The sequence below is a fragment of the Protopterus annectens genome, chromosome 13.part0 (assembly GCF_019279795.1).
Source record: "Protopterus annectens isolate FY-2018-M chromosome 13.part0, PAN1.0, whole genome shotgun sequence".
NCBI lineage: Eukaryota > Metazoa > Chordata > Ceratodontiformes > Protopteridae > Protopterus > Protopterus annectens.
In genome coordinates this window covers 819,723,023-819,743,994 of record NC_056747.1, presented here as the reverse complement: position 1 = coordinate 819,743,994, position 20,972 = coordinate 819,723,023, and the positions used below count along the sequence as shown (strand labels likewise).

At 43.8% G+C, this 20,972-nt stretch overlaps 1 protein-coding gene across 3 annotated transcripts in view; it reads right to left on the bottom strand.

Moving 5' to 3' along the window:
• The window catches only part of BRIP1 (BRCA1 interacting helicase 1), a 2,367,390-nt gene that overhangs the window by 127,612 nt on the left and 2,218,806 nt on the right, over positions 1-20,972 (bottom strand). For all 3 annotated transcript variants that reach the window (XM_044054537.1, XM_044054539.1, XM_044054538.1), the window contains one exon: positions 10,204-10,286. In XM_044054537.1, coding sequence (XP_043910472.1) covers positions 10,204-10,286 — 83 coding nt within the window. The remainder of the gene's footprint in view (positions 1-10,203; positions 10,287-20,972) is intronic.

The window sequence follows — 20,972 nt, the reverse complement described above, 5'->3', positions numbered from 1 at the left end:
GTTAAAGATGGTCAGAACTTAGATCCTTTAACAGCCAGCTGAATTCTACAAGCTGGGTACAAAGTATTCGACCCAGAAATCTTGGAGTTGATATTACTAGATGGTTATGTAGCCTTAATGTTGATAAACAACTTATGAACTTATGTTAGATAAAGGGTGGCAGTGTCCACAGATGTTTGCACATAATTACGGGGCATACAGTCCAAGTGGCACTGAAGAGCCTAGCTCAATTTTCCTACTGCCGTCAAAAAACCTGTCTGGTTAAGTAGTTTCTCCAGAGTCAGACAGTAGGGAAATGGGGACTGAAGGGATCAAATCCTGGACTACAAGAATCAGCTCGATAAAATTTCAAAGCCTGCTTAGTCTTTTGCAATGACAGACTTACACAAATCCGTCTTGTAAAGACTGCAGTTCTCTATACAGCCAAAACTATTCTCTCTCTACAACAGTGTTATCTTGGACTTGGTACATATGTAAGTAGCAGTTGTGTCCACCACGAGGGGGTCAGAGAGCTTACTTCCTTCCCCTCACAAAACTGCGTATTTTTTCCTCTATTTTCACTATTAATGATTTACAATGAATTGATATATATATATATATATATATATATATATATATATATATATATATCTTGACTGAGTGTTTCAGTGATAAGATGGTCATGTTGATGGGTCAAACTTATTGCACAAGTGCTCGGTGAATTTATGAAAATAATGAACAAAAGCTTTGGAATCTAGAAATTAAGACATCATCTTTACACCATGCAGAACACTATTGAGGTTTAATGCAGGTTAATATGTTCATTCTGAGATACATTTAAGAAAAGAGACAAGAAGCTGGTTGACAGTATGCAATGGAGAGTTTACCAAGGCAGCAAAGAGAACTGTGTGACACAGTAGTACAAAGAAAGACTCAGAGCACTACAATTCTATAAAATGAAGAATAGCAGTGAAAGGAAGAATATGTCATGGATATACCACACCATTAGGGGCTGGTAGGTTGTACAGAATGGAACAAAAGTTAAGTCCGTGGATGGCAACTAGAAGGAATTCTTTATAAGATCAGCAAACAGAAAAATCAGTGTGACTCTTACATTGCTGAAAGAGGAGAAGGTGTACAGATCTGCTAACAGTTTAAATCTGTTAAACTTTCCCAGATATAGAGGATTATGTTGGGTTCTCCAATCATAATCAAAATTGTGTGTTCAAAGGATGGACGTTAAGACATTCCTCTCAACAGTGGAGTAAAACAAAGCTAATTTGGACCAACACTGTGTAAAGACCAACAAGGAGAAACGGAACATTTTGGATTAAAAAGTACTTTTGCCTGTAGTGTCACCAAAAGGAGAAGAAAGGCAAGATACATTTTTTTTATATTTATTTTTTCTGGACATGTATGAAAGCCCCCATTATCTTTTCATAGTTACATTCAATAACTAGAATAGAATGACTCCTGAAGAATTCTAAAGATGATGGTCTGAAGGAAAACAAATTCTGCATACTTCAGAATCTAAAAAAGAGGAGGCAATATATCTTTTAATTAGTTTGATAGGATGTTGTCTGAGAAGTCACCTGAGAGTGATCTTTAACCCATACGAGGGTAAATGAGTGCAGAGGTGACAGTAGAAGAAATGTCTACCCTTGGCTTCTTAGTAGAAAGATGTGGACAGAAATGCTTGTCTTCCTTAGGTTTATCAGCCCTATTAGCTTTGTGCTTCATTCATTTCTCCCTGTTGCTCTCTCTCTCTCTTTCCTTCAACCTGCATGAATCATTTTTGGAAGGAAGGGACTCAGTTTTAGAGGTCAGTGAGGCCAACCCTGAAGTAGACACAAAATCATCTTTTTGTTTAATCGACTGGTGGGATTAATATACTTAAGGCTTTTTGACAGTGTGACTTTCCATAATCAAATCTGTCAAAATTAGCAAAATCAACTACAGAAATTAGAAATCTAACTATAGCCCATACATATGTAAAAAGCAGAACTGTATCACAACAGTAGGACAACAACAGAGAAGTTGCAAAGGTAAAATGATAAAAGTAACAAGACCTAGGGATGGGGTTGAGGAATTGAAGAACATCCTAATATAGAAGAAAAAAATATTTATGTCCCTTTCAAAAGTAGATTAACTTGCAGAAGACATGCAAATGACCAAAAGTAAAATAACTTTGAGCAATAATTATATACCCAAAACGTATTGCAAATTTAGATTAGGGACATTTCTTTGACATTAGCACAATACGTTTTGAAACAGATCTGAAAAGGAAACTTGATTGCAGAACATTATGGTTTAAAGGGGAAGGGCTAATGGCCTTGGAAAATTTCAGACAATGAGCTGACTAAAAGCCTGTAACTTGTCCAGTTTTTAAAAAAGATGAACCTTCTCATCTCAAATCTTCCATTACTTCCTAACAGCTGATCAAGAAAGCATAATTTTGGGAGAAAGAACAAAAATTCACTTTGTTTTAAAGAAAAAAGCTTCAATACAATAGCAACCACTAGTTGAAAGCATCTTCCCTCTGATATTCAGTGAGAAATGGAATACCCCAGTTTAGATCCAAGCTCTTACAGAACTTTGCAAAAACCTGTCACTGTAAGTGCTATACAGACAACTGTTAACGTACTTGAGAACTTAATACACTCTCCTTACTCACATACAAATCGTTCACCCATAAGTAATTTAAACAGCGGAACTGACTCCAGCTCTGCTCATAGCAAGCTGTAGATTTGTAAATATGCTGCTCAGGCCTTCAGTATCATTTTTTTTCTTTTAATAATTATATTTCTTCTACTCATACAATGAGTATTATCACTCTAATCTTTACTTCAAACTCTTTTATTAAAATTTTCATTAAAATCTTCCTACATGAAAGAGCTGTTAACAATATCAGTATTACAAAACTGTTTTCTTCTATTACATTTATGGCTTAGACATCACAATAACATTTATTCAGCAACAAACACAAATTTCTATTTTGAACTGTGTGATTATATAACAATACTTTGTAAATGTACTTTGCTTCTATGTGCGCCAGTTGAGGGAGAAAAGGGTTTGTATTTTAAATTGTGTCATGGGATATTTTTGCAGTTGTACTCTCTGCTTCTTCCTTTGTGTCCAAGTCATGGCTGAAAGGGTCCTTGAAACTTCACACCTACTGAGTTAGCAAATACAAATGCATAAAAAAAACAGGCGGCCACTTTCTGGAAATAAAAAAAGTCAATAATAATGACTACTGAAATTTTGATTTCTGTTGCAACTCAAAAACCAGCCCTATGGCCAACAATGATACAGTTAATCAGTGACGTGATTATTAATCAGCATCAGCAGTCTTACACATTTATCAAGCACATAGCCTGAACAGAGTTTACATTTTGCAGACTAATTTCCCTTTTGTACTATGCAGTACTTGCTACATTCATTTACACGACTAAAAGGTGGAAAAGCATTATACAGAGACAGCAAAATATCAAAAATAATGCTTTGCTTTTATAGATCTTTCAGCTTCTGATATGCGTTCTATGTTTAGTAGCCTACTGTTCTATTTATTGGCAATGTGACCTTAAAGGAGAGAAACAGTTAAGCCAAAGAAAATGAACAAAAAAAGAAGGATGGAAGGCCTTAAAAGAAGCAATGAAAATAAGAAGTTATGTACCTACCATAACGTTCCATGTTAGTTGTCTTCTCCCGCATTCTTTCTTGCTGGATGGGTTCGGAGCCGATCCTCGGCTCTGACTCGGCACTTGCTAAGCTCGAGTGCTAATTTTACCAGCTCGAGGCAACCCTATATCCCATGATGCAAGGCGGAGACTAACCAGATCTCGTTTGGTAGCTAAGGAAATTAGGAATATATTCTTCCAACTGTAACGGAGGAAGAAAAGTAACAATACTAAAAATGACAATCATAATCATCATAATCCTCTGAAAAGGATCAACCTAATCTAGTGACACTAGAAGCTGATTAGCTAGAAAAAAGGATAAAGCCTCTTAATAGAAGAGGCATAATCTTCTCGGTCTGACCAGGCTAGGGGGATGGAGGGCGGGACGCAAGAAAGAAGGCGAGAGAAGACAACTAACATGGAACGTTATGGTAGATACATAACTTCTTAATGTTAAGTTGTCAATCTCACCTTCATTCTTGCTGGATGGGACCGCGTCCCTAGCACCTCTATCCTGGGTGGCTCAATGGAACAGACTCTTGAGAACGGTGGAACCAAAATTCGCTCTGTCTCTGGAGGCCAAGTCTAATTTGTAATGTGAAACAAAGGTATGAGGAGAGGCCTATGTAGCTGCTGCACAATTAGTGTCTATTGGAAGTCTAGCCTGAAAAGCTGTAGATGTAGCTAGAGCTGTGGTAGAATGGGCTTTTGGCCTAGAAATCAACTCTTTGCCTCTGAGCTGATAAATGTAAGTAATCACAGAAGACAGCCATCTAGATAAGTCACCTTAGAAACTGGAAGGCCTTTCCTGTTCTCTGCATAGGATAGAAACAGTTGATCAGATTTCCTAAAATGTTTAGTTTTGTCTAGATAATATCTGAGCTGGCGGTGAACATCAATACAATGTAATTTTTGTTCCGCTCTATCAGAATAATTTGGGAAAAACACTGGAAGATCAATGGATTGATTTAGGTTCGTCTGCGATGCCACTTTGGGTAAGAAAGACGGATTAGTCCTTAAAGATACCCTGTCTTTGTGGAAAATTAAGTAGGGAGGACGAATGCAGAGAGCATGAAACTCAGATACTCTCCTGGCAGAAGTAATGGCGACTAGAAAGAGTGTCTTCCAAGAAAGAAATTTCAACGAACAGGCAGCCGCAGGTTCGAAAGGGGGGAGAATCAAGGATGTTTAAATTAAATTTAGATCCCACTGTGGTGGGGGGGGTCTCTAATCGGAGGTTTAAGTAAAAAGATACCTCGAAGGAATGCCTTGCAAAGTTTATGTGACATAATGTTGTGGTCCAAAAGGCCTATATGAAAATTCGAAATGGCTGCCAGCTGAACTTTTACTGTGGAGGAAGAGGATCCTGAATGAAAAATCTCAGCTAGGAAGTCCAAGACCGAATGAATCGGAGCAGTATAGGGGTCTATGTTCCTAGCTTTTGCCCAGAAGGAGAAACGTTGCCATTTACTAGTGTAAATCCTTCTGGTAGAAGATTTTAGGGAAGCTACTATGATATCCCGGATGGGATTAGAAATCATAGGGAGCCTGGCTAAGGATGGAAGTGGAGCAACCAAGCAGTGAGGTTGAGAGAAGGCATGGATTGGTGCAGCTGCCCCGACTGGTGGGTCAGAAGATCTGGAACCGGGTCCAGATGCCATGGCTGTTCCAAGAGATAACGATGTAGGAACGGAAACCATATCTGTCGAGGCCAATAAGGGGCAATGAGAATCAACTTGGCTCTCAAGGCGGTTGCTTTCTGAATTACTTGAGGTATCAGCGGAAAGGGGGGAAAGGCATAAAGAAGTCCCCAGGGCCAATTTTGGGTTAGAGCGTCTCTGGGGGGATGGCCTGTAAGGGGGAAGAGAGAGAAGAAGTCTGGGCATTTGCTGTTTTGAGGTGTAGCAAAAAGGTCGCAGCAAGGAAGGCCCCACTCCTGAAAAATCTCTTCCGTCACTGATTGTTTGAGAGACCACTCGTGAGGCATGAGAATAGCTCTGCTCAACCTGTCTGCTATGATGTTGGATTTCCCGGGGATATGCATTGCTATCAGAAACCGCTGAGAAGAGATTGCCCATTGCCAAAGTCTGAGAGCCTCTCGACACAGTGGATAGGACTTGGTCCCGCCCTGTTTGTTGATATACCACACTACGGACATATTGTCCATTTGGACTGCAATAGTTCCCAGGGGAAGAGAGTCGTTGAGGGCTTGCAACGTTAAAAGCACTGCTCTCATCTCTAGGACATTTATGTGCAGATGGTATTCGTAAGGTTGCCAAGTGCCATGGACCATCCTGCCCTGATAATGCCCCCCCCACCTGATCAGGGAGGCGTCCGATGTAACCGTGGCGACCGGGGCAGGAGGAACAAAGGGTCTGCCCTGATGGACTTGAAGGGACGATATCCACCAGGTCAGATGCCTTTTGCAAGTTGGAGTGATTATGATCCTGTGATTCATGGGTAGTTGTTGAAAGGACCATTGGGCGAATAGCATCCATTGTAAAAGACGCATGTAAAAACGGGCGAAGGGAAGAAGTGTTATGGCAGCCGCCATAAGACTCAATACTTTCAGAGCAAATCTGGCCTGAATTTTGTAGCTGAGAAGAATCACCTGGACGTGACTTTGAATGTCCAAGATCCTTTGGTCTGTTAACTTTGCTGAAAGTTGTACGGTGTCCAATTTTGCGCCTATAAAAGTAATAGATTGACAAGGCGACAAGGCAAATTTTTCGAAATTTATAGAAATCCCTAGCCCTCTGCAAATGTGAATGGTGTAATCTCTGGCCTGGAGAAGTTGATGCCTGGTGGTGGCAGTGAGGAGCCAGTCGTCTAGATATGGAAACACCTGGAATCCTTGACGTCTCAGGTGAGCCGTAACCACTGCCATACATTTGGTGAACACTCTGGGGGCTGTAGTGAGTCCAAAGGGTAGGGCCCTGAATTGGAAGTGACTGGTCCCCAGCCGAAAGCGGAGAAATCTTCTGGAGCGCCTGTGAATTTTTATGTGATAGTACGCATCCTGAAGATCTACCGAGCACATCCAATTGTCCTTGCCCAGAAAGGGTAGAATGGACTGAAGCGTGACCATCCGGAATCTTGTTATCTTTACAAACTTGTTTAGTTTGCTCAGATCTAATATTGGTCTCCAGTCCCCTGTCTTTTTTGGAACTAAAAAAAACCTTGAGTAGAGTCCGGATCCTATTTGGTCTGCTGGGACTGGCTGGATGGCTCTTTTTGCTAGCAGTCTTGATATTTCTGGTACTGCTAGTTGCCTTAAACTGGGTAGAACATCTGGAAGGGTTCCCTTTTGCTGAATTGGGGTTTGAATAAAGGGAATTTTGTAACCCACGGATATAATCGACTGTACCCATTTGTCTTGAGAAAGGGAAAGCCAGGCTATTGGGTACAGTGATAATCTTCCCCCAACTGCCTCCGAAGGTGGACAATCGGGCAACATCTCAGGGATGCTGGAAGGGTTTGTCAGAAAGAGGCTCTCTGCTACCCTGATTCTGCGGACCCCCTCTGCCCCTAGGGCGGCGTCTGTTGTTGTTACCCCCTCTGCCTCTGGGGGTAAACTGACCTCGTGCGTCAGGCGTGACTCCTTGAGATTTGCGGAACCACATTTTCCCTCCCTTCTGACCTTTTGGGTAAGGTCTTGAAGGGGTGGAGAAACGGACTCCTATGGCAGAAAGAGTCTTGCCATCTTGTTCGCATCTAGTCAAAGTGTCTTTCACTTGAGGTCCGAACAAGATCGAACCATCAAAAGGGGAGTTTGTGAAGGACGCCTTGAAGGGGTCTGTAAAATTACAAAGCCGCATCCAGGACTGACACCTTAAAGCCACTCCTGTGCCTGCGGCCCTACTCGCTCCATCGGCTGCATAAGAAATGAGCCGCATGGAGGAGTTAACAATGGAGTTAAGGATTCCTAGCTGTGAGCTAATCTTATCCTGAGACGCAGCAGCTGACGGATCCTGTAAAACTTCTCCCAACTCTTTAAGAACATCTCTTTGAAAGCGGGTGAAGTGACACAAGTAGTTCAGCGATCACATGGCAAAGGTCGCTGAAGAAAAAATCCACTTGCTGTACCTGTCCATAGTCCTAGAATCCTTGTTAGGAGGATGGACAGGTACTGAAGGATCAGCTAGTTCCTTCTTAGTGGCTGCAGCCACCACCATAGCATCAACCGGGACATCTTTTGTCAAATATTGCCTATCTGGTGGGGCCGTAATAAATTTAGAAGGCCTCCTAGGAATAGGTTCCACCGAATCCGGGGCCATCCACGCCTTCCGAGCCACTACATCCATAAGAGGGTCGAAAGGCGGAGACACCCATGAGCTGGAGGGTCGAGATCCGAACGCCTCCAGGTATACTGACTTGTCCTCGGAAGGATTAAGGGAGGGCCAGTTCCCCCTCTGCTTAAGGAGTTCAAGGATGTCTGAGAAAGAGACATCCGAAGAGGAGGACCTTGGGGATCCCTCCGACTCATCCAAGTCAGTATCAGATGTAATAGACTCGGGGGGGGTCTAGATGTTTCCTCTTACATGTCCTCTTACGCGGAGGTTCACCTGACAGATCATGAGAAGCCTCGGAAGAGGAAGATATTCCCAATGGGGAAACCTGAGGCGTTGGATCTCTGGGTCCGGGAGCAAGAGAGTGGGAAGAGACGTCAGCAGGCACTGTAGTGGGAGAAGCTGATGGAACTGACCGTTGACTACGCCCAGGGGCTAGTACACTCCTCATCACCTCGAAGGCTCCCCCATCAGAGAGACCAGAAGGTTCCCGCTCCGAAGAGATAGGAACTCCAGGCCTCACCAAGAGGGAAGGCTCCGAGGCAGATGTCGGGGCTGAGCTCACCAACACCGAAGCCCCGAGAGGGAGAACGGGGTCGGACAAGGGTCCGATGCCACTCGCCCCCTCGGAGCCGACGAGAGAGACCAGACGCCCGGATCCCTCCAATGAAGGCCTCAAGGTGGAAATCGGAGCAGAGGATGACGGAGCCGAAAGGGGTGGTATCGGCTCCAAAGCTACAACAGTCATGGCTCCGAGGAGCTCCGGCTCCGAGCTCTGTAAGAGAGTCGAAGGAGGAATGTTAGGTGGATGAGAAATAGCTACCGTCTGTTGAGACGGGCTATGGAGCATTTGGGCCAATGCCTGAGACTTTAATAGTCTACTCACCACTCTCTCGAGGTCGTGATCAGACAACCTGGACGACCGAGAAGAACGGCTCTGATGGCTCCGCTCCGAGAGCAAGGGTGATCTCGGAGCCGAACGTATCGATTCCAATGAGGGGGATCGAGATCTCTTTTTAGAGATAGGTGGAGCCGAAGATACGTCGGCTCCAGCCGGAGCCGACACTGAGTGTCCAGATCTGGCAGTATCGGCGCCGGATGGAGCCGATACTGTGACTTCTAGCATGGAAGGATCGGCTCCGGCCGGAGCCGATCTCGACACTAAAGAAGTTGAACCAGTAGCCAACGGCTTGGGACTTGCAGCCGAAGGTTTAACAGGTTTCGAGGGCTTCCCCGGAGCCGACTTAGTCGGGGAGCTCTCAGGCTTTAATAAGCCCCTCAATATTAACTTATTTCTGCGCTCCTGCAGGACTCTTGGGCTGAAGACATGACAGATAGCACAAGAGTCCTGCAGGTGGAGAGGTCCCAGGCAGTAAACACAAGAAGTGTGACCGTCTGTCAGAGACATCTTCTGACAGCACGAGTCACACTTCTTGAAGGCTGAGACCTTTGCGTCCTTCGACATAGCTGTGTCGAGGGAACACAAGTTGACAGGAAAAAAACACAAACACACACACACAAATAACACCCAATCCAAAAAATCTAAACTTAACAGGGATACAACACTCAAACAGACAGAAAATCCCTGACAGGAAAAATTAGGAAAGGGGAAGGCCTAAGGCCTAACCTAGGGAAGGGGATAAATAACCCGAAAAAAAAGGGAACACTAACGGGAATAGGGTTAAATTAAACGTTAAAGTTCACAAAACCACTAAGGATATGAAAAATAAAAGGGATGAGACTAAAAGTCTTATAATAAGAAAAACTTACCTAGAGCTGGTAAAAGAGGCACCTCGTAAGCGCAGCGGCAAATGAGATCTGGGTAGTCTCCGCCTTGCATCATGTGATATAGGGTTGCCTCGAGCTGGTAAAATTAGCTCTCGAGCTTAGCAAGTGCCGAGTCGGAGCCGAGGATCGGCTCCGAACCCATCCAGCAAGAATGAAGGCGAGATTGACAACTTAACATCAGAGATTTCACAAAAAAATAATGATGGGTTTTAGAAAAAAAGACAAATTTAAAACAGTAACAAAAATCTCTCTCTCATGGCACAATTCATTACATTAATTATTAGAGACTCACTTTATTCTAGTCAAGATAGCAGGGAAGCTCTTGTACATGCCAGCACTCAATATGTGTCGACTACACAGCTCAATTAATTTATTAATTACATAAGACATTTAATACATTATATTACATTTTTCATACAATAAATATATTTAATTAAAGTTAAAGAAACAAAATTTAGCATTTGTCTTACCAGTTATATATTTGTTTGGGTTATTCCTAAAACGATCATCAACTAAAATGAGTGCTCCCCAATCATTTTTATGTCGAATGCACCTAAAAGCAAGTGAAATAAATATTAGATGCATCAATGACCACAGTGAAGGCTGCCACTTAGATGAAAGGGAAAAACAAGCAGTTAGAAAAAAATGCCATGACCACTTGACTCCTCCCTCTTTACACTAGTAATCACTTTTTTTTTCAAATCTTTATTTTATTTTCATTATTTTATTTTAGTGTACAATAACAAAAACATATTTTACTGAAACTGGTCAGCATAAAAAGACAGATAAGGCCATTTATCATTTAAATAACCAACAAAAACATGTAAGGCTTGATTTCTTAATATGACAAAGAAAACACACCATTAGAAGAGACATGACATTCTTAACTCTATTAATTCTAATTGTTGCTACTGGCACAAGATTGAAAATAAGTAGTTAATACCCCCCCTCCCCTCTCACTGTACAAATGGGAGTCCCCCAAGGGTCCATACTTGGACCACTACTCTAATATTTTTACCAACTTGCTCTACTCCTCTTGTCCTCAGTCATCTCTTGTGCAATATGCTGAAGACTCAACTGTTTTAACCATTGCTGACAACCCAACTGACCTCCACTCAACTACCCAGGCATCCTTCCACACCATTGAGACTTGGCTTAGTAATAACAAACTAATATTTCATCCAAAAAAAAAAAAAAAAAGCTCCTACTATTCCTCCCTAAAAACATCACCACACTCAAAAGTACATTTACCATTTTATCCTGCAACAACACTATCATCTCAGCTGAATCTAGTACTAAATTGCTAGGTGTTACTATAGATGATCAGCTTAAGTTTGATCTCCATATTACTAACTCGGTAAAAAGAACTCATCAGAAACTTGGACACCTTTTATGTAGCAAGAAATACTTAACTGACACTGCCTGAATAACTCTCTCCCAGGCTTTATTACTCCCAACACTCCTGTACAGCTGCCACATATTCACAAACCTAAATTCTACACTTATTTCTAAGCTTAAAACTACCTATAATAAGATCGCCAGATTTGCAGCTAACCAGACCTACAAGTCACACCACTGCTTAGCACTATAGCAACTAGACTGGCTAGAATTCCCTCAGCTGCTCCAACTATACCAACTACAAATCATCCATTCTATCCTCTATCTACCCTCCTTCTGCCCCAGCATCTCCACTATCATATCCAAATATTCCCCTGATAGGGTGCGACACAGCTGAAATCAAGAATTATTAGACATCTACAAACCAAAAACCATAACAGGCTTCCTTCTCTATAACTATAACCCAGATACATCCTGGAACCAACTCCCCTTGGAAATAAAATCCCTCCAGCATAGCAAAAGTTTCAAATTAGCCACAGGGAAATACCTAAAACAAAATGGTCTTGCCACTGTAGCCAACTACCCTGAAACCACCATCCTTTCACCTACTTCACTACCTCACTCAATGTATCTCTAACACTATTCCCCTGCCTCTTCTACCTCTTCCCTTCCACTATCTCCAACCACTCTTAATTCTTAGTCTCAAAACAACCTGTCTAGTCTGTCTCCTATAGTCTACCTCCCCTACATCTCCTACTAGCCATTCTTACTTTCCTTTCTTGTTTCCAAACTCCTATACAACTAGATCCTACCCACTTTAAATAAGCATCTGTCTATTAACTCATTTTGCTCTAAGCAGCTTAAATAATACTGTAACTAGTCACATTTTCTTCTGATAATTGTTTAGTTTGTAACAACTCACATACTTGTCTGCCAATTGTTAATACTCTGTATAACTGAATTGCCTGAGGAGCTTTTTTTCTCTCCAGGTCTCTGCTTGTAAGATCCTATAGCTGATTGTTACTACTATGTTACTAAAATAATAAATTGTTTTCTAGTCCTGAGGAGCTTTTCTCCCCAGGTCTCTGCTGAAAATGAGCCAAAAGCTCAGCCAGACTAACCCAGTTAACAAATGTAAAATAAATAAAATAAAATAAAATAAGATAATAAAGAAGATAAGATGAATACATCACATATACAATTATTTACATATAGTGCTACATTCTTACACTACTATTACTATAATAACACTTTGAAGTAACCATAAAGGAATTGAATGAGTTAAATCCTGGTATGCACAAATTATTATTTTTCAATGCTCATTTTACATCTGCTAAAGATGAGCTAATCAACTGCATAACTGTAGTCAGTGACCTCTTGTCTCAGAAGAAATTAAGTTCCTGCACACCACAGTTGGAACTTGCTCAGAAATTCAAAAATCTTAGCTCACTGGCAGGTCACATTATCCTCCCCCAAATTCTAGTACTGTACTACAGTGCCAGAAAAGTTCTTCCCTGTCAAAACATGGGATCATTTAAGTGAAGTGTTCACCATTATGTCTTCTGCCCTTATCTAATCCTGATCAAGGGACTTCTATAGTTTAGGGGTAACACTAAACATTCTTCTATGATGCATAGGTTATGGCGCCCAGTTCTAAAATAGTAAAATTGACCTGCTGGTATGAATGCAAAATACAATGATATCCAATGGGCAAAAGTAGCAATGGCCAGCGTATTGTGAAAAAAACATGTAAAGTTATAATTTCACATTCTAGAGGAAGAAAATAGCTTGATAACGTACCAATATGGCCAGTATGTTTATTCAACAAGGACTAACATTACAGTCAAACTTTAGAGAAAACCAATTTGTACAATATTATTATCCAAGAAGTAGTACAGCAAAAATCACATTCCTGAAATGAGTAGCTCAAACAGTGTTGAGAACAGCTTTATGATAACCATTTTTCTAGGTGGGTGCATAGAGGGAGAGAGGAAATATTGCCTTCAATAATCCAAATTTTTGTTAAATCTTCCATTTACAGTTTGCATTACTAGGATTAGAATCACAACTTCTGCATTTACAGAACTGGGCAATTGTGTATTTCCAAAGGTAACTACATACATAATAAACACACACAAAGCAAATACAAGGTTTAAAATGAAATTTAGCAATTATATCTAATGTATACAATCATACATAGACCAGAAAAATTAACGCAAATGCCCCCAAATAAGTGTAACCCCCAAAAGGTATTCTTACACAATCAAATTTTAGAAGGAGAAAATAATAAAGATAAGGTAAGAATACAAAACTTTTTAACTTCTAGTTAGAAAGATGTGAGCCTGTGAAAACAGAGGACATGATAAGATGGGTCTATATTACTTCATCGAAAGCTAATTCCATCGAAAAAGAAGTTATGTACTCACCATAATGTTCCATCTGAGTTGTTGATTACTATTATTATTATTATTATTATTATTATTGATTACTACTCCAAGACTGCATTTAACTACACTATGTGCAATCTTGGAGTTGATATATTTAATTAGCAGGGGGTGTGGGGGGGTGCAGGGGGGCTTGCCCCCCTGCATATATTTGGTAGAAATTGTTATGATTTATGTTGTTTAAGCTGAGTTTACGCATAATATGTGTTTTCAGTATTTTGAGTTTCAGTATTTTGAGTATTCAGTATTTTGAGCTTTCAGTATTTTGGTTTCAGTGTTTTGAGTTTCAGTATTTTGATATTTCAATGTTATGAAGTGAATCCGCAGCGCACACAAGGCAGGGGAAGGAGGCAGGGACGGTTGAGCACAAATGAAAGAATCAACAACTGAGATGGAATGTTATAGTGAGTACATAACTTCTTTATCTGATGTTGTTGTTCTCATTTGATCTTCAACCTGAGGGACAAAGTCCCCAGCTACCAATAAACCCTGGGAAGTCCTCATGAAAAGATGTTCCAGAGCACAGCTGACCCAAAGGTTCCCCTGTCCCTGGAAAGAAGATCCAATTTATAATGGCAGATAAATGTGTGCAGAGATGCCCAGATAGCTGCAGAGCAAATATCATCTAAGGAGACCCTGGACCAAAAGGTGGCAGAAGTCTCAACAGACCAAGTGGAATGCACCCGAACACGCTCTGGGGGAGATAACCCTTTGGCTCGATATGCCAAGGAGATGCATGCAGAAAGCCATTAAGCAATAGTAACTTTAGAAACTGGCTTACCAAGAAAAGGTTTAGAAAAGGACAGAAAGAGTTGATCAGACTTATGAATGGATTTTACTCTATGCAAATAAATACACAGCTGCCTGTGAACATTGAGCAAGTGCAACTTGTACTCTCCCTTATTTTGGAAATTTGGAAAGAAAACTGGCAAATTGCTGACCTGGTTAATATTAGACTCTGATGCCACCTTTGGTAGAAAAGATGAATTAGTCCGCAGTGACACCCTATCTTTATGGAATACCATGTAAGGAGGCTTGATAGATAAGGCTTGGATCGCAGAAACCTTCTTGGCTGAGGTAACTGCAAATAAAAAAGCTGTTTTCCATGACAGAAGCTGCAAGTCAACTGTGGTTGCTGTTTCGAAAGAAAGAGAAACCAGGGCCTGCAACACCAAGATGCGCTCCCAAGGAGGCGTTGGGTCCTTAACCGGAGGTCTGAGGAGGAAGGTGCCTTTCAAAAAGGCCTTACAAAGCTTGGAAGTTGCCATGTAAGCCAACTTCCCACCTATGTGAAAGTTAGAAATTGCTGCCAACTGTACCTTAACTGTACCAGAAGCTAGCACCATGATTAAAGATATCCACCAAAAACTCCAAAATGGCTGGAACTGGCGCAGTGAAAGGATCCAGGTTGTGCTGAAAGGCCCAGATCAAGAAACTCTTCCATTTACTCGAATAAACCTGCCTTGTAGAAGATTTATGAGCCACTACCAAGATCTTCTTGACAGGAGAAGACAGCCTGGGAGTCTTCACTATCATGGGAACTGGAGCAGCCAAGCCGTGAGCTTCAGGCTGACTAAGTCTGGGCAAGGGATCCCAGAAGGATGTGTGATCAGATCCAGAATTGGATCTAGTGTTCAAGGTGGACACACTGCATGAGACCACAGAGAGGGGAACAAAACTTGACAAAGCCAGAAAGGGGCAATGAGGATCACTGAGCTCCCCAGCTGTCGAGCTTTCAGAATGAACTTGGATATTAGAGGAAGCAGAAAGTAAGCATACAGTAGACCAAAGGGTCAAGCATGAACTAGTGCGTCTGTGGGAGACTCCCCCTGAGGGGGCTTCAGAGTGAAATACTCCCTGCACTTTGCGTTGGAAGGAGAGGCGAAGAGATCACAGCAAGGCTGACCCCACTTTAGAAAGATCTGTTCTGCTACTGAAGGATTTAGAGACCACTCATAAGGCATCAGAATAAACCTGTTGAGCCTGTCCGCTAGAATGCTGGATCTCCCTGGAATGTGCATTGCCACCAGAAATTGCCGGTGGAGATCGTCCACTCCCACAATCTCATGGCTTTGCAACAAAGGGGATAAGATCTGGTCCCCCCATTTGTTGATGTACCAGATTACTGACATATTGTCCATTTGTACGGCAATAGTCCCCGGAGGAAGAGAGGCATGCAGCACTTCCAATGCCAGAAGCACTGCCCTCATCTCCAGGACACTGATATGCAGATTGGTCTCCATAGAAGACCACTTGCCTTGTACCATCCTTCCCATGCAATGCCCCGCCCCCCCACCGGAGCACAGAGGTATCCGTGGTCAACATGTTCGTGGGGAAGGGAAGAACAAATAAACAACCCAGAAGAAGGTCCGGGATTGAAGCCACCAAGAAGGAAGTCCTTGCAAGCATGTGACAACAAAACAGGATGACACAAGGGAATTTCTAACAAGGACCACTGAATGGCTAAAGTCCATTAACCCTCATATGGAGGTGTGCTGTCAGAATGAGAGTGATCATGGAAGCCATGGACCCCAACTCCCGAAGAACTGAATCTGCTGGGGGAAGTTTGGCTTGAAAGATGCAACTTACATGATGTCAGAGCGATAGTAGTCTGTCCGGAGGCAGAAACACCCTGCCCTTGGTAGTGTCAATTCCGGCTCCTATAAAGTAAGACTCTACACTGGAGCCAAGGGAGATTTGTTGAGGCTTATGGTTATGCCCAGGTACTGGGCTGCCTGGAGAAGATCATCCCTGGATTGAGTTAGTCAATGCCTGGAGGGAACAGAAAGGAGCCAGGTAGGGAAAGACCTGAAACCACTGCAGCTGTAGGTGAGCCGCCACTACCGTCATCACTTTGGTGAGCACCTGGGAGGGGCGATGGTGAGCCCAAAGGGGAGTGCTCTGAACTGAAAATGGCTGGTTCCATCTGGAAGTGGGTAACCTCTGAGATCGCCTGGTCATCTTGATATGACAGTACGCATCTTGGAGGTCCACCAAACACATCCAGTCACTTATCTGCAGGAAGGGCAGAATGGACTGAAAGGTGACCATCCAAAATTTCATCTTGGCAACAGACAGGTTCAGGGTTGAAAGATCCAGAATGGGTCTTAAGTCCCCAGTTTTCTTTGGCAGTAAAAAGAACCTGGAGTAAATGCCTATTCTGGATTGGTCTGGGGAGACGGGCTGGATGACTTGTTTTTAGAGCAACCTGGCAACAACTACTTCTTCTGTTGAGCAGGTGGAATGTCCGGGAGGTTTAGGGAGGGACTGAGGGCTGAAAAAAGGAGATCAAGTATTGTCAGGATATTATCCGCAGAACTCAATGATAGTTTGTTACTGACTCCCAGGCAGTTGGGTGCAGAGACAGGTGTCCCCTGACTGTCTCCAGAGACGAGCTGTCGGGCAACCGTTCACGGCTGCTGTGAGGGTCTGTCTGGGAATGGGTCCCGAGACTCCTGGTTCTTCGGGTCCCCCCTGTCAAGGGAGCAGCATCTGTCGTATCCCCCTCTGCCTCTTGGTGAAGGCAAGTCCTGAGCATCATGGGAAGAACTTTGAGATTTCCAGAACCACATCTTCTTCATCCCACACTGATTCCTACAGAAGGATCGTTGTGGGGTGGGAGAAGCAGATCACGATGGCAGATAAAGTCTTCCCGTCCTTCTCACTCTTGACTAGGATTGTCATGAACAGTCTTACCAAAAAGGGGGGAACCCGTCATAGGGGGTGTTCATGAACAATGCCTTGAAGGGCTCCAAGAAAGCGCAAAGCCAGAGTAAGGCGTGACACCTGATGGCTACACCTATCTTGGCAGCCCTAGAGGTACCTTCCATAGTGTGACAGGAGCCTCAGGGAAGTATTCGATATCGAGGTAAGGGTGGCCATATGGGAGGAGAACACCTTTTTATCCTCTGCCAACTTGGACTCTAGGGCAGACTCAGAGACCAGGTCCCTCTGCAGTCTGATAACGTGTGCCAAGTAGCTCAGCGCACACAGGGCAAATGTAGCTGAAGCATAAGTCTGCTTCCAGAAATGGTCCATAGCCTGAGACTCCCTGTCTGGAGGATGGACCATAGAGCTCTCCTGAGTGAGCTCTTTCTTGGTAGCTGCAGCAACCACCATGGCATCGCCCGGGGATCCCTTTGACCAATGCTGCCTATCTGAGGGAGCGCGGAGTACTTTGTCTGGGCGCTTGGGGATAGGCTCAACTGTATCCAGTTCCTTCCATGCCCTAAGATGAAATTAGATCCAGAAGGGGACCCACGGGAGGGTACAGCCAGGAGGTAGAAGGTCCTGCGCCAAATGCCTCCAGGAATACCATCTCATCTGGGTTGGGCTTTTGGGAAGACCACCTGCCATGCTGACACAAGATTTCCATGATGTCTCCAAAGGAGACATCCTCAGAGGGTGATCAGGGAGAACCCAACCCTTCCTCCAAGTCAGAATCTTCAGTGAGGGACTCCGGCAGGAGTTTAAGTGCCTCCTTTTGCACTTGTGTTCCCGAGGTGGCACCTCAGAGGGAAATTCTGGGGAGGACTCAAAAACTTCGGGGAGTTCCCGGTGGGGAACCTCCTGGGGCAAAGTATCAACAGGCTGTCCCTGAAGGGACAGGATGGCCGACTCAGGCCCACAGAAAGACGGAGACAGGATGGACTCCGAGGATGACAGTGTCAAGGGTCTTGAAGAAGCCAACAGAACCCTCTTCACCACATCGAAGGCAGAAGGTGAACGAATCCCTGAAGGAGGGATGGGAAGGACTGGCTCCGCTGCCCCCCTGCGCCGATGGGAGAGCTGGAGCCAAGCCTCATGGTGCTGAAACTCTGAGAGGAAGGGAGACTCTGAAAACCTTGATGTCGAAGCCACCCCGTGGATCCGATGCCAAGGCTATGGCTCCAAGAGTCGACTGACTCCAAAAGTGTCAGAGCCGAACCACTCAGGGCAATGGTTAGCATCGGGGTACCTGGAACCACCAGCGTCGACCCCTCGACATTGGGAAACCTTGGACCCAATGACTCCAAAACCAGAAGTTGGATCGGAGAAGGAGCAATGGGAAGAAAAATGGACTGCATGTTCTCAGTTTCGGAGGGGGAAGGAGCAGGCAAGAATCCCAGCTGAATCTGGGCCTGAATAAACTTCTGCATTACCCTGTCCACCTTGGCTTCTGATAGGTTCCAAGAGGACTGAATGGAAGAGGCCACCGACCTGGGCCTGGAGTGGCGCTGAGGGGAGGCAGAGAAGGGGAACGAGCCCGGGAAGACTGGCTCCAGAAAAAAACTAAGAGACCGGAGCCAAAGAGAGCCTCAGTTAGGATCCAGACGGGACTTGGCTGAGGGCCCGACCGAGGAAGAGTGGTCAGGGGACCGCTTCCTAGGCCAGTCTTTTTACCTGGAGCGGGCCTTCTCCCCTTCCCTGGACTTCTTGGTGGGAGTTTGAGTCCCAGAAGCCACAGCAGAGGAAGAAGTAGAGGCCTCGGAAGGCAGAAGACCCTTAAAAATCAATTTGTTCCTCTTGTCGATTAAAGTGTGGGGGTTGAAGCCCACGCAGATCGGGCAGGAGTCATCCAGGTAATATACACCCAGGCAGACGACGCATAGAGTGTGGCCACCAGAAGGTGGAAGTTTATGGCCATACTCTGCAAATCTTCTGAAGGGGTTCGGCCATGGCAACATAAGCACACACAACACCGACTCACACAAGACAGGAAAGGAGAAAGATGGAAGAGAGAGCGAGTTTTTTTTTTTTTTTTAAACTAACACTGAGCGCACAGGGATAGGGCAGAGGAAAGGAAAAATCAGATGACAAGGAACCCAAAAAGAAGAAAGAAAGAAAGAGGAAAAAGACTAAAAAATAACTTCTTACTGTTAAACGGAGCTTGGAGCTGAGGAACCATGCTGCTGTTCTAACGAATGGCAAACGAGATATGGGGTAGGAGGGAGACAGGAGCATTATGGGTAGGGGAGTAGCTTACAGCTTGGATCTGAAGCTGAAGTATTTGGCCGAATCAGATCTGTGGCCAGATCTGGGTCCCTCAGGTTGAAGATCAAATGAGAACATCAGATTCTGCGTTCATCAAAAAAAATACATCACTCCATTGAATTATTTACCCAGGGGAAAGTAAGGACTTGTTCAGCATTCTGAACGTCATACACAACACAGTATTTCAAGCCCACCCGCCCTCTAGCTATATATACCAACAATGGGATCGCACTACAGTGGGGGAAACGGCAAATTTCTGATGATGGCCTTCCTTTCCCTGTTAAAGAATATGTTGAAGTGAACATTTGATGTACTTTGTTAGATAAACAGACATTTGATGGAATTAGCTTTCATTGAAGTAATATTGAACGGATATTTGCAATGGATCGCAAACTGGCTCTCAGACAGATCCCATAAAGTAAGAGTAGCGGGATCTATGTCCGAATCCAGACCAGTAACGAGTGATGTGCCTCAGGGCTCTGTCCTGAGGCCCCTCCTGTTTGGCATATACTTCTCAGAAGTACAGGCAAGCACGGAAGGGCTGTGGCTGACTAAGTTTGCGGACTGCAAACTGGGTGCTATAATAGAGTCTCCGGCTGACATGGAGATCCTCCAGAAGGGCCTAAATGAGACTGATGCATGGTGTCAAAGCCATGGTCTCAAGCTAAATGCAAAAAAATGCGTAGTAATCCCCTTTGGAAAAAACAGAGTACCCGCAAACTACAACACAGGAGGTAATCCCCTGAAATCCGAAGAAGAAATAAGGGATCTAGGGACCCAAGTAGACAGTCAGCTTTCCTTTGATAACCATGTTGCCAAAGTGGTTAGAAAATCCTTCTATGTGACCCATCTGATCACGAAAGGGTTTGCATCAAGATCTAAGGATGTAATGGTGCCCCTCTACTCTTCCCTCATCGGACCCATTATTGAGTACAATGCACCAATTGGAATGTACCTGGCTAGACATCTCCAGCAGCTGGAGAGACCACAAAGGTACCTAACCAAGAGGATTACTGGCCTCATACAGTTGCCCTATGCAGCAGGATTGAAAAAGCTAAGACTGCTCTCTGTTGCATACCGCTTTCTCAGAGGCGATCTCTGTCTAATGTACAGAACCATGTCCAACCCAGAATTGTTGAACATGCTCCATCTTAGCAAAACAAAATCTACTCGAGCTACACTCTCTAGGGATATAAACCTCAACACAACAATGAATAGAACATGCTGGAGGGATAGATTCCCTTCGCAGAGACTTCCCTTACTATGGAACAGGGTCCCGATCTACATAAGACAGAGCCCCTCACTATGACTCTTCAAGAGGAACCTTGATGAGTGTATGGGTAACAGAAAGTTCACACCGAGGATCACACCAACAGCACTACAAGATAGGGGCCAAGGGTACTAGCTGCTAGTACAAGGGTCTAGGGAACTACTAAAGGGGTGGTGAATACCGCACAACGTGGCTGGGCTAATATATGCCTTCG